The sequence below is a fragment of the Abramis brama genome (genome assembly GCF_963993115.1).
Source record: "Abramis brama genome assembly, chromosome: 5".
NCBI lineage: Eukaryota > Metazoa > Chordata > Actinopteri > Cypriniformes > Leuciscidae > Abramis > Abramis brama.
In genome coordinates, this window is record NC_139967.1 from 11,175,377 (window position 1) to 11,190,632 (window position 15,256).

Sequence of the window (15,256 nt, forward strand, 5' to 3'; positions counted from 1 at the left end):
CTATTTAATAGAACAAAAAATACAGCTGTTTACCTGACCACCAACAGAGAGAACCGGAAATTGCTTATGATACAGCGCAAAAGATTCAGAATGTAGTCTTGCACAATGCAGAATGTAATTTGTTTCTTTCTATTTTAAGTTGTTCACCAAGGTAGCTTTTATGTTGTGAACAGAAGCATTATTTATCTATTACTGCATCGCAGGCGCACAGAGAGCAGTAAGGTCACGTCAAGCAGACAGACCATCTGACAGAACTTATGCCAGGCAAAGTGATGGAGTGATCTGGTGCCAAGATGAGCTATACACATATACACTCACAGAGCTGTGAGCGCTCCACCAAACTCTGAGCAAAGTCATTTAGGTCTCATCTGTGTGTGTGTGTGTGTGTGTGTGTGTGTGTATCATGGTGCCAAAACTCAGCAGGACAGGCAACATGTTGAGAAGTAATCACCCACTGAGGCCTGCGGTTAACGAGAGCCTCGATCCATCACACACATACACACACACACACCTCAGCCACAGTAGAGGTCGGTGCCTTACGGACAACTATAGAGAACACAAACTTCATAAATACATAAAATCCCATACCTGCAACATATTTCCGAGTTCTGGCTTCTAGAGCCTTAAAATGATTTGGAGACCACTACACAAGTGCTCTCTAGAGGGATGTGAGAATACTGGCACATCCAGTGGTCTTTACAATATCGCAATGACTTCACGGTGTCAGCTTTGTCACTGCTGCTTGGGGGGCATTGTATTTTGTTTTAATATTTTCACCTATCCTATTAAAGAGAGTTGTTTTTCTCCCTGCAATGGAGCTGCCCTGAAAGGCTTATCCACTGATCTCTCTATGGTAAAATAATTTGAGAAACATTTCATTTCCTTGAAAATGGAGCTGCTTCTTTATTGCCCTCAGAGCTTATATTTGATTACAGATTACAGATTTCATCCATCCTCCCTCGTTTCTGTCATCTCATTACTCGTTTTTCTCATTCACATCTCTTAAATAGATCATCCTTTATTTTATTTCCTCTCTCCCTATAACAGCTCATTATCCCCCCTTTGTCTTTTCTTTAGATACTCTGCTTCACTCTACACTGTCATCTCAATCTGAGGTCATCGGTACGACAGAGTTCAGGTAAACACTGACAGAATCATACTTCCTCCCAATTTGCATAATGAGGCCTATTTGACTCTAATTATCCTAACAAGTAGCATTACCCCTAAGCCTCTCATCACCCTCTTAATGAGCGTTAATTATTCCATCTACACAAACAAGAGCCACCTCTAACACCTCTAGTATCCTCTTTTTTCCCCTCCTTTTCTCACATCATCACAGGAAAGAGAACCCAGTCCAATCGATAGAGAAAATTGCCATAGTGAGAAAGAAAAAGAGAATGATAGCCAACTAGTAACACAAAAGTGCAACTCTAATTTCCAGAGCCAATACCATATGGCTACAATACATCCTAAAGAGAGTGCGAGAATATGTGGTGTCTAGCTGATGATAATGCCAATAATTTCTCAGGCGTTCTGGGGGCATGTACGTGTTAAATGAACTGCCGGCCGAGTCTCATTAATGACAGAAAAATACCTTCCAGCAGCCTGCAAAGATAGCAAGATGTAGGGGGGGAAATATTTTTCGACAAAGCAACAAAATAGAGATATGCATATATTCTTGAGTCACAAATATCTATTTATTCATTCCTTCTTTTTATCAATCTATCAAGTCATTGCTTTTGCTGCCCTCCCCTAATGCAAAAATCTCCTTCACAAAGTCACAGAATGAGTGAATGAATTAATAAAAGTAAAGCGGGTTTGTGTGTGTGTGTTCTCACTGCTATACACAAATTCCAAAAGTCCCATGGTACAGTCATGCTTCAGTGATCTAATGATTTTTTTCCCCCCCTCCTCTTCATTCTTCCTTTCTGAATCCGACTGAAATCAATTTGCTGAGATGAAAGTTTTCAATTTTATTACGTTTGCAAAATGGGAACTTGCTAACTGGTCTTTCTGCAGTTGTAATGGAAAAATTATTTTGGTCTAGGCAAACTTCTTTCTCTCTGCCTCTGAGGGTTAGAAGTGACAGAATCGAATTTAAGTATTTTGTATGAGAACACAATAGAGGAATTCTAAGGAAACATTTACCTTTAGACTCCTGAATAACAACGCTCCTTTGTTCTGGTTATAGAGCCATCTTGGAAGTGGGGCTATCAAAACTGATGAAATTTCATGCAGTAACTTTATAGGAAATTGAAAGGAGAAAAATAAAGGAGGAAATGACAGAAATAGGGAGGGGGAGGAAAATAAATCTTTCCTTTGGGAGTTTTATTGTCTTCCTCTGGGTCATTATCTCAATTAAAAACATAGGAGATAATGATCACAGTCATTACTTTCACTCATCTGCCCCCCTCCTGTCCACTATCCCTCTTTTCTCTCTGGATGCCAATCTGTAGAGAAATATCTTCTTGATTACCCCTCTTTGGATATAGATTATTAAAAGCACACACTCACTGCTCTCACACTTCTAGCTGTGAATCTCACTGTTTTGAATTTAATATGAAGAATTTAAGAAACAAAAGCAAAAATGCACAATTTATTGCTTTGCTAGAAAGTTTGACAGCAAGAAAACCAACCAAGAGGGTTTGTGTGCGCATAAGCATGCCTGAATGCCTGCATGGCTGTGTGTGTTTGTATGAGCGAGTAGAAAGAGAGAGAGCGAAAGAGATTTAGGCTTCACAGTGTCCCTAGAGCAAATCATCTCCCTGGTGTCAGCCAACCCTCAAACATATGGGCCTCTTGCTCGGCCTGGCTCACAGGCACGGCCAGTGTGTGTCTACGCATGTACGTGTGTGTGTGTGTGTGTATGAGGGCAACTGTTTGACAGCCTGATAGTCTGACAGTTTTAATCACACCTCTGGTTTTGTTACAACTGTTCAGACCTGCGGTTCAGCCCCGAAACACAGATATCTGCCCTCAGACGCCGAAGGGAGGAGATGCTGAAGATGAGAGATGTTTCACAGTCAGTTTTCGCACAGCTAGGAAAATGAGCTCTAAGCCTTACTTGGAAGACAGTCCTTCTGTAAACATCCATCTGCTTTTGTCAATTAAGCTTCTAAAACTCCCTGAAGCAACAAAAACCTTTCATCCCCCAGATTTATCGATGGCGTTGTCGAGAACAGGTGCGTTTTTAGGCATTCAATTGAAAACAAATTGCAAATTTGGTGTAACTCGCTTACAGATCTGTCTCCTCAGTCATCAAACACTGGATCAGCTCCCACCATCACACAGACACAAGCACATTATAAGTTGTTTGCCGCCTCTTGCTCCCATTTCTCATATTCTGCGCAATTCAAACTGTCCAAATATGTCAGCAATTCTGTAGTCTAAAACAAAAAAAAACATAAATAAATAAATCAAACAACAACTTGGTTTTCTACAAACACAAATCTGCAAATATTCCCGTGGATATTGCACAGTTCACCGGATACAATTCCATGCATTCAAACCACATGCTGTCTCAACTTGCCAGTGATGTACTCTTTGCATGCAGTCCATTACACACAGCAGTGTGAGGCCACGTTTGCTGCGGAGGCTGGGAAAAAAACAGTAATGATGATGATGACAGTTTCAGTGCTTGATCAGCAAGTGCCGTCTCCAGAGTCAACATCTCTAATACCATCCAAGCCCTCACACACTTGGACAAACTTGTCATCCCTCACGTTGGAAAATCTTCAACACATACTGTCTAATTTTGCAATCCCCCACACTTTCTGTCCATCTCTATCTCACCCCCACAGCCTAATTGTTTGTTTGTATGACATGTCCAGTTTCAGACTTGCTGGGATAGTATAAATAAAAATAGATGTGAAGGCCACTGTGGGTCCTCAGCTGGAGAGGATTAATAAAAACAGCACGCTGCCGGGACACAACACAAGCCTGCTCATTTCATCACTGTCTCTTGCTTCTGTGGAGAGTGAAAATAGGGTGGCTCACCTTTAGCATAGCAAATATATTGGTATTTATTCGATAACCATTCAAATATAACAGTAATGCCCCCATAAACTATTTAAAAACGCATCTTGAAATTAATGAAACGAAATGCATCGTTTACTGTAACCAAACCAGCTCATTTAACAAGCTATTATAAATTATTGACAAAGAGAAAATACTCCTGTGAGAAGAAATTAAACTTACTTTCATTTGCACAATAATACGTTTTTGAGGTTGAAGACCTTTAGGTTATGTACAATCCTCTAATGTAAAAAACAAAATAATAATAATAGATAAAACGTTTAAAAAATTGCACGTCCGTGTGCTGTGCTCGTATCACTATCATAAAATTGTTGTTTCCACGCGATATTTCGTTTGACAACTCGGTGCAGGACGCTTCAATCATCCTATTTCTACATCTCTGTCTTGCTAGCTAACTACATGCATGCATAATTCATTATAGGACTGCAAAACAACAAGGTGAGAAACCAACATTTCTATTATTTATACGCTTGGCACAACAAAACCACACCGCTGCTGTCGCTGCGCGCCACAGTCTCTCCAAGCAACCAAGCGCACGAACCACTTACCACAGAAGTGTGTGTATACATCTATAAATATTTCAAGTGTAAATTAAGATGTTAAAATGGGTCAAGTGGAATAGGGAGCAGTGGGCACCAACTTTTTTTGCATTCGCGATAAAGACATGAAAGCGCACTGACATTGCTCTTAACAACAGTTGTTTGAATACATGAAGGATTTTTGTAATTCTTGTAATCATGCTCGTTATATTTATTCTGCATGATTTGCCATCTCGCAACAAGTTTTGGTTGTGTGTAAATGTTTCTTTACCTCCGTGGAGAGACGAGGCGAGGAGCGCGTGCAGGAACGCCATCCGTACAGCGATCATCTTTGGCTTTCTGAGTTGTAGTATATTGTCCAAAAATGACATTATGAATTGTCTAGTTTGAGAAGTTGTTGAATAAATAGCATAATCCTGTGGAAAGTCATATGATAATGTAACTGGTTCGGTAGCAAATTCGCGTTGTTGCGGTCCTCAAAAAATCCGTGTCCTTTAACTATCACCAAAATTTCGTTAGAAGCGAAAATCAATCCCTTTACTAAAGTGGTAAAGCGTTATTATAAGCCCGGGAAAGTCACTGTCATTGTTCATCTCGTGTTATTATTCCTTTAATACATAAAGTTTAAAACACAAGTATAAAGGTCCGGACCGGTGGCGTTATGAAGTCACGCGCCGTAGAAGTTGGTGGTGTTCTCCGCGCGAGAAGGGTAGACGCGCGTCCTATGAATCCGTCTCTTGGCGCACGGGAGCGCAAAACCACCGGCGGTCGCCAATGACTCTCTCGGAAATGTTCCCATCTCTCCTGTGACGCTGCTTTTGCGTTAACATGTCTGCTTTTTATCTTCGCTTTGCCTAAATGAACTTACTCGCGCAGTTCTCCTGAGACAGAAAGGCCAACAGTCAAGCTGGTACTCCAGCGCTAAGAGCGGGAAGCGCGTGAAGAAGAGGCGAAAATGAGTGACATCTTAGCTAGCCAATAGGGTTTTCCGACAGAACAGGTGCACTAAAAAGTCAACCAATCGCAAGCAAGGAAACCCCTCATCCCTGCAACCAAAGAGGCAGATAGATGAGCAAAAACACATTTACTTTTACAAAACGCAAATTTTACGCACTCTGTTCAAATGTTTATTTAAAAAAAAAAGGATATATATATATATGAAGCTTTACAGCTTTCCAAGACAGGATAGTTTGGATTTAGATGTTAAAATTGATTTATGGCTGGACACATATGACTTAAGTTCATATTAACATGCTGACAGGCTTACATTTTACCTGCTGAAACAAACAAAACAAATGGTTTGCGGATCTTAGCGGTTTAGTTTAAGATAGTCTCTCAGCCTGGCCTCGCCAGCATGAAATGCTCAAAATCTCTCAAAACCAGTCTACAAAAAGTAAAACAGAGGTTGGTTTGAGTGGTTTTCTTTTACTATGCTATACATTTTCTCAGTATATGCGTTCCTTGGAAATCAAACCTATGACCTTGGCTACAGGCATGCAAAAAATAAAGTACTTCGGGATATATTGGAAGTAATATTTAGTGGGAACCTTAGCATGAGTAAGTGTCTCTGTGATCAAATAGAGGAGCAATGGGGACCCCTAGTGAACGTTAACTGAATACCTTATCTCTGTGTGTGGTCTAAGTAGCACAAGCAATGCAAGATTTGAAATGTCTAACACCTTCCTATTTTTCCTCTTTTAATCCATTCATTTGATGTCTTGATTTGTGAATCTACTGTCACGAAATTAACATAACAAAACATTAGTTGAAATAATGTCTTGGTGGAAATCAAAGGTGAGCTCTTTTGATATCCACCAAGACAATTGCAGTATTATAAATTGTCTTTTGAACCTCTTTTTGATTAAAAGCAATTTAAAACAAAGGCTGTTAAGTCATTAACTGCCCTTTTGATGATTACAGGAGCTGAATTTGCAACCATACTTTTTTTTTTCTCTCTCTCTGGGAGGCAGAATATTTCCAGCTATTGAGTGCGTGAATGATGAATGCAGCAAGTGAATCCGATGCATTCTGTTTCTTCCCGAAACTAATCGCCAGGCCCAGCTTTTGGGATCGATGTTTTTTGGCCCAGATTTTTGGATGGACTGCATTGTGCATTTAGAACAAATACGATTGGCTCTCTTGTATCTCTCTGTCTCACTTTCTTGCATTCTTACCCTCTATCATACAGTATGCACACGCGCACATATAGACATGCTTAAACATGTCTTTAGGAAGCCATTAGTTATAAAAACGCATTTTGTTTAGGCACAATAACAGTGTAATTTTGAGAAATGTTGCAAAACTGCAAAGGGCATTTATGGATGCAACATTTCCCCACAATTTTTTTAAAACATAGAAAGTAAAATCTCTTCACAACACAATTATGCACACAAATGTATTTGAAAAATAACATATTACAGTAAAGATATAGTCGTGAACATTTTTTTATCTGAAATGTATGTGCACCTTCTCCCATCACATAACAAGCTGTGGCAGTTAAAACACCCCCCAATTTCTTCATACTCCATACCACAAAGAAATGTTTTAACCAGTTTTGGGACACCATTTATCATCTTGGGAGACTGCGTAATGATGAAGTTAACAAAAAAAAAGTGCTTTTATAAAGAGCTGTTTGTGATGACTACAACGATTTCCTAAAATAATGATGGCAAGATGTGGCCGTCGCTTGAGGAAGTTCACCTGGCCTTAGAGAGGACAGCAATCAGCAGAAACTGCAATGATCCTCATTAGAATAAACACACGCAAACACTATTGTCACAGATACACACACACCCTTGACACACCAAACATGAGCCCTGGTGCAGAAAGGCAGCCTCGTGCTCGTTGAACTGTAGCGCATACATTAGAATCTCATTAACAGTGGGTGAATTGCAGGGCTCAGAGGGCATGCTAGCAGGCACATCGCTGGGGTGGACAGACCAGCAACACTGTGTTACACACCACAAGGCTCTCATGAAATACCGTTCATTAGTTAGTGAAACAAGCCATCGTAAACTCAAACGACACCAGCATCCCAATTACACAGCCTATATTCCAATTAAGAAAGAAAGGCACACACAATGAAATAATTAACTGATGCAAATGAACGCCATCATGTAGGCCATCAAACCGACTGTTTGCAGTACACTTTTGGCTCTCCTGTGTCACGTAACGGAGAAATAAAAATGAATATTACAAATTACACCCAATGAGATTGTGATATGTAAATTAGCCATGGTTCATCAAACAAGTAATCATTGTTAAAACATCTCTGCCTTTGAAACAGACGAAATGCAATCGGTCTTTGAAACGAATGCTTTTCTTTCTCTTCAATTTGCACAGAAATTAATGTTTTCCTGACTGAGGGCCTCCAGCCCTTTCAGGATCTCTTACAACCAGATCAATTACGCTCTTGAAAAGCTGTTGTTTAAATGCGCGTCTCCTCAGGAGATGCAATTTACCACTGAGCATAAATCAATGCCGACGAGAAGGGCTAATTCAAAGCCCTCATTTGATGTCAATTTGGCCCTGACCGTGGTCCGTTTATAATGACTGAGTGTGTTGGGAGTATATTACCCGGAACGGAGCCGCAAAGCGTGTGCAGTCATAACTTCCTGGTCTTTTAGACATCAAAAGCACATTTCCATATTGCGCCTGTCCGGCATCGTTTGTTTACTAGCCTCTTTGGGTGAAATACGGGTGTCACGAGTCATCAATCTGCACACAACCGGAGGTGCGAACGTTTCTTTGAACTGGATCTCTTATTGAAAGAAACTGAGTAGCCTACTCCAGCATCTCACGAGGGAACACGCATCTAAAAAGTATCTGGAAAATGCGGCCAAATCCTTTCCCTGCCCATATTCAGCACCAATCTATTACCGTTGCCTCTGAGATCCATAATGATAAAACAGAGAGTGAAGAAGACAGGACATGACCATTTAACTGGCATGTGTGTATTATCTGTGATTCAAAGAGAGGAGAGGAGAGTAGAGTAGAGAGTAGATCGCAAATCTTTTGAAAGCATTCAGAAATGTTAAGAGTCCTTGTCCCTGATGTATTGAATCTTATTTGATGGATAAATCATAGGCTAGAGGATTAATGTAGAGTGCAGAGACAAAAGATCAAAGGTTAAAGTGAAGGATATAAGATTAAGAGGATGCCCCAACATTGGGAAATGTAAAGTGAGGAAATATTGCTCCTAAAAATGGCACCAGCTTCCATCACGCTGTAACGTGGGCTATTTATGGGAGGCCAAATGAGAACACCTAGTCTGGCAGTTTACAATTTTTTGCAGCCAACAGAGAGGCCACTGAAACAAAGAAAAAAAAATTGCATGGCCTAGTGATTCCAAAAACAGAACATCATCATAACGCAGACAACTGTAAAGGCCCATTCACACCAAGAACGATAACTATAATGATAAAGATAACGATAAAAAATCATTCTAAATATAATAGAATAGCAGTGTCCACACCACAATTATAACGATAATGGCAGAGAGAAACGATATCGTTGGAATCACTTTCAAAAACAATGAAAGCCAGTCAGAATCCATCCTGCTTTAAAGAGCTCAAGCATTGTCACGTTCTACGTTATCAGTCAGTGAATGACGAATTGGGATCTTGCCTGAGTACCTGCAGTGGCATATCAATTGCCTCGAGTTGCTAACAATACAACTTGATCTGTGCCAGTTTCTGCTATCGCTGCAGGGCAAGAATGCTCTCACGAGAGCGTACCTCCAGGAAAGAATGGAGACTCCACCCTCAGACAGTCCAGCTGATTTGGGAACGATTCGGTGTCGCTCAGGTCGACCTCTTCGCGTCTTCGGAGACAACCCACTGTTCTATTTCCTGGCCGAGGGGACCCTCGCAAGTATGCGTTCCCCCAGTGAGCCTGCTCGCACATATACTGTGCAAGGTCAAGGAAGACGAGGAGCAGGTCTTGATGGTTGCGCCTTACTGGCCCACCCGGACCTGGTTCCCAGAGCTCATGCTCCTCACGACAGCCCCTCCCTGGCGGAATCCCATGAGGAAGGACCGGTTTCATCAGGGACGGGGCACCATGTGGAGGACCTAAGTGACCTACCGCCAGCAGTAGTTGACACTTTCACTTACACTTTGAAGTGGAACCTCTTCGTTGATTGGTGTTCTTCCTGCAGCGTTCCTTATCAACGTCGTGCTTTCTTTCCTGCAAGAAGGGTTGGAGCGAAGGCTGTCTCTCTCCACCCTGAAAGTGTATGTTGCCGCTATTGCCGCACACAACAATGCAGTAGACGGTAAGTCTCTGGGGAAACACAACTTGATCATCAAGTTTCTGAGAGGCGCCAGGAGGTTGAATCCTCCTTGGCCACGCCTCATCCCCCCTTGGGACCTCTCCTTGGTCCTGAAGCCCTTACAGAGAGCACCATTTGAGCCCTTGCAGGCAGTAGAGATTAAGATCTTGTCTCTTAAGTCAGCGCTCCTGACTAAGCTCACATCTATTAAGATGTTGGGGGACCTGCAGAATTTTTTATCGGTCGTTGAAGTGTGCCTAGAATTTGGGCCGGCTAAACCTCACATCATTCGGCGAGCCCAGCCTGGATACGTGCCCAAAGTACCCACCACTCCTTTTAGGGACCAGGTGGTGGACTTGCAAGCGCTGCCCCCAGAGGAGGCAGGACCAGCCCATACATTGCTGTGTCTTGTTCACGCCTAGCGTTTGTACGTGGACCGCATGCAGAGATTCAGAACTTCACAACAGCTCTTTGTCTGCTATAGCGGAAGGAAAAGGCTGTTTCCAAACAGAGGTTGGCCCACTGGATAGTGGACGCCATCGTCTTTGCATACCATTCTCAAGAAGAGCCATGCCCCATGGGAGTGAGAGCTCACTCAACACGGAGTGTTGCTTCCTCCTGGGCATTGGTGCTTTTCCTATTTAGCACCAAAACTTTGGAACAGTCTTCCTAACATTGTCCGGGAAGCAGACACACTCTGTCTTTTCAAATCAAAACTAAAAACCCATCTCTTTGACCTAGCATACACATAACACATTATAAACTTCTATAATTCAATGTTAGGCTGCATAGATTAGGTCAGCAGGAATCGGGAATACTTCCCATAAATCCTGATGTGCTTGTTACATCATAAGAAGGATGGCGTCTACGCTAATATTAGTCTCTCTGTTTATCCCGAGGTTTATCGCAGTCCGCCGGATCCAGGCAGTATCCAGATCTGATGAAGGACCTACGCCTGGACACGACGACAATGCAGTCCTGAAGTGTCAACTAGTCTCTCCCCTGTGAAGGCCTCCTTCCCTTCCCTTTACCTCTGTACAGATAAAACATTTAATCAAAATAATTCCAGTTCACATGGCTACACGGAAGCGATAAATAATTCAGCATTAAAAAAATTTAAGGCAAGATAAGTAATTTGTTGTGGTCAATTTATAAAGAATGACTACACGCTTGCACACATATATATTCAAACGCGCATACATATAGACTAAACACGTAATACGCATGTGCACGCCGTCAGCATTTTCACAGGTTTAGGTTTTTGAAGTTTCGCAGAGATAACCTTCTTTTTTTTTTACATTTTCAAGGCTTGCTCCTTGGAACCTATTTCAAAGTTTGCGTTCTCGAGCCACCAGGCACTGTTTTGTGCAAATGAGCGGGCCGGAGCGCATTAAGTGTTTTCTGTTAGAACAGTATTGTGTTAGCAACTAAGTTAATAACTAATGATCTTTGCAACGGACGTGAATCAATGAAAACTAACTTTAGCTGGACAATATTCTAGAGCTGCTGTAAAGCCAAACAATCTCTGTTACTTTAATTTCCTATCATCACTGTAAAGCTGCTTTGAAACAATCTATATTGTTAAAAGCGCTATATAAATGATGGTGACTATTCTTGCACGGTACGGCTTCTCTGTTGGCGAGCTTGTGTCTATCCCTCAGCAGAGTCCACTCTGTCATCTCTGTAACGATATTGACTAGACACGGCGGGATCTACCACAGAGATATTCCATATTATGTAGCACTGCCAATTTAGGTGGGACTATCCAGCTTAACGCAGTAAAAGTAAAACTAAGCAACCGACAAAACATCCTGTCGCTTACTATAGCCATGGCTGGATAGTACAAAAATATTGATTCCTTTTCAAAATTTAAACCCGTCTCCATCTATCATTAATAATTATTATTATATAATTTTATGATAGTTTTATCTGTGAGCCTGCAAACACTAAACCCTCCAGTTCCAGTTTTTCCACCCGCTGTGATAAGTTATCTGAATAAAACATTATTTTAGGCTTTTAGGTCTAATTCTGTCAAAAAGTAAGCCGATCAACAAACAAGACCCCTGAGCCGTGTGCCAATCACTGAAATAATGATAATGCGAATTATAAACAAGAAATAATAACAATAATGACACACTTCCCATGATTCTGCTGTTAGTGGGGAGTGTTAGTGAAGCGTGATTCAAGCAAACATCTCACTTGCCAGTAGATTACCCCAGAGAAATTATCCCACCTGCAGAAAGAAGGAGAGAGAGAGGGGATGGAGAGATCGACAGATTTATTAAGAAGAGTGCAAATATTAATTTTGATCTCGTCTCACGGTGCACAAGGACTTAATTACCCACATTTGCATATAATTGCGTCCCGTGGGATGGCCCGCAAGGCACGACTCACAGAGCGAGACATTGTTTTGGTCGTTGTGGTGACGAACGTTGCTCATCAGTCTGGCTAAAACCTTGCGGTGTGATGAGGCATGTTAGGGAGGAGTCCAACTGAGCATGCTCAGTACACACACCAATGAATTTCAATGAAGACCGGCCCATTCACCTTCTGTCCCGTGGCAGTTCCAGCGTGACACATGCTGATTTGCAGAGCTCTGTAAAGTGAGATTGAATTATGTAAATACAGTGATTTAGAATACATCCAATCTGACTGGGCCATCTTGCAATCAAATCGGCAATTTGCTGTTTTAGTTATTTACGCTCCTCTTATTTACCCGCTGGCTTGTTTATCTGGGTGTATAAATCAATTCAGTGTCATCATGCAGATCTACATCTGTTTGTTTTTTACGTTTATTTACTCGCGAATATAAACATTTACTTTCCTCACACTGTACATACTAGCACAAAGCGCACAAGACAATTCCTCAATGGAATGTGGTGTATTCATGCATTCAGAGTGAAGAACGGAGAATGTTAAACAAACCTTCAATCACTTCCCACACACATAGTCAAATCAATGATGCTCAGTTTACAAAATGTCTCAAAAATGCTTCTGCCACCCAAATCCCATGAAAACACCTCATCGACATGAGGGCTTTGGCCAAAAGAGCTGTTTAGCTAATGAGCTGAATTTAACACTCAGTAATAATGAAACTCAAGAGTTAAGAACAAAACACATTGAGGCCTAATCCAGAAACAGCTTTCACACATTTATTCGCAGCACACAAAGATCCATTAGTGGGTGCCAGGAATGTTATATGACTGTTGGATGACCAGAAGGAGTTGTGTTCACAAACGGAGGGAAAATAATTGTGCTAATGAACAGAAAGGAGGGATGAGACGCAGACGAGTGTGTGGCAGATGGCTAGGACGAGCCGCAATTAGAAAATGAGGGGCTGACTCTGTGCGCACATGAAAGCTAAATATCACTCTATCTGAACAGGTTCGGACAGAATTTATATACAGATGATTGTATAGAAGCGGATACACACACATAAGCATACTCAAACTAGGTCTCAGGATGCAAAAGCTACAGCTCATTTATGTGGCAGCTTGTGCATTTACTACTCTCTCATTTGATGCATGCAAATAAATCACAAACTCTCATCAGAGAGAAACAAACATCTCACTGGCACTGTAAGAAGTGCTTTAAAACATCTGAGATATGGGGTCCCAGCCTATTCAGCATGCGTGGATGTTTTCTGAATTTGGATTAAGGTGAAAGAGCATGTCTTTTACAGCTCAGAGGCACAGTGTTCAATTTTTGACCAATGCATGAAGTCAAATAGAAATCATTGTGAGAGTCAACCTGCCTCTAGTGTTTGACAAAATACTATTTGATTGGATGTTACAAGGACAGGGAAATCTGTTGTATGTAGAGCATGGCTTGTGGGTGACAAATCAGTATTTCACAAAACCACATCCAGTGCCATACTAAATAGATGATGGGCAAACAGCTAATCATTTCACCATTTGTGAAATGGCATGATACTATCTAATTATGCATTCATGTGATTGACACCTTGAATGACCAATGAAAATAGATGTATTAGTATTACACTACCATTCAAACTTGTGGAGGCATACGATTTTGCATTTATTTAATATAAAAAAAACAGTAAAAACATTCATATTATTGAGAAATATGAATTAATTTTAAATAACCGTTTTAATACGGTATATTTAAGTAATTTATTCCTGTGATGGCAAAGCTGAATTTTCAGCATCATTACTCCAGTCTTCAGTGTCACATGATCCTTCAGAAATCAGTCTAATATGCTGATTTGGTGCTCAAGAAACATTTCTTAGCATTATTATCAATGCTGAAAACAGTTGCGCTGGTTAATAGCTTATATATTAGAAATCATGATAAATGTTATTATTATTTTTCAGGAATCTTTGATCAATTTAAAAGTAAAAAAACAGTGTTTAATTGAAATGTAAATTTGTTGTGATAATATATAGGGTTTTACTGTCACTTTTGATCAATTGAATGCATCCTTTATGTCTTTTAAAAAAAATCTTACTGACTACAAACTTGGAACAGTATTGTACACTTACCTGTTTTGCTGATAAAATAATAACTGACCAATAAATGATAAAAAGATAGTATATCAGGGCTCTTCAACAAATTTCTTTAGGGGATTATAATATTATATTACATTATATTGATGTTTTGAGGTGCATTTAAAAAGGTCTGGCTGTTTTGATATTGAGTAAAAACATTTCAGGCCTACTTGTAATATCATATTGACCACATTAAAAATGACTATAATGTTGTTTACAGAATTTACAGTAGGCCTAATAAAGGAAATCTCATCTCTTTATCTTTTTTATTATGTTTATCCGTTATTTGACTTGCATGTATTTGGACTACACGGTGATTAAACCTCTGGATATCTGGGCTACTGTAGTGTGTGCATGCTGTTGTAAAACGCAGGAGGAAAAACTCCGGTTATAAAAATACCCGTGTCCGTGTGGACTAGGCCTTATATTGACACCAGAGGGTTGTTCCATAAAAACGCTTAGAAAAGCGGGGATTAAACTCCAAAACCGGACTTGAATGAGCCTAACAAATAAGTTGGGGCTAAAGTGGTTCCATAAAAGGTAATTGAAGTTCACGCAATCTCACTAATTTGATCCAGGTTTATCTAGTCTAGATAATTGCGTGTGCACGCGTTTCTTAAGCAGCCCTAGGTCGATCGTGGATCAAATCGATCCACCATCAAACAGCGTATATTTTGTGCTGTTTTATGCGTTTGTGACATGTTTTTTTTTTTTTCTCAGTGCAAAACTTACATTTTACAGTTATATTCTCCATCTGTAAATGTTAGAAAGTCATGCTAATGTATCCATTTTGCTGCTAATCTTCATATTGAACGAGCGCTGCTGCGCGCATGCGCGCCAAATAGGAGCGCAATAATTCTGACTAAAATATACATTTTGCTTGGAAAATGAATATGCGATAT

The 15,256-nt window shown here is 40.5% G+C and overlaps 1 protein-coding gene across 1 annotated transcript in view; it reads right to left on the reverse strand.

The window, feature by feature from the left end:
* The window catches only part of LOC311083454 (transmembrane protein 132C), a 257,203-nt gene extending 251,713 nt beyond the window's left edge, over positions 1-5,490 (reverse strand). Inside the window, exon 1 of the mRNA XM_084114985.1 lies at positions 4,846-5,490. Within this exon, the coding sequence (XP_083971111.1) occupies positions 4,846-4,945 (100 nt within the window). The 5' untranslated portion in view covers positions 4,946-5,490. The remainder of the gene's footprint in view (positions 1-4,845) is intronic.
* Positions 5,491-15,256: the final 9,766 nt, after the last annotated feature.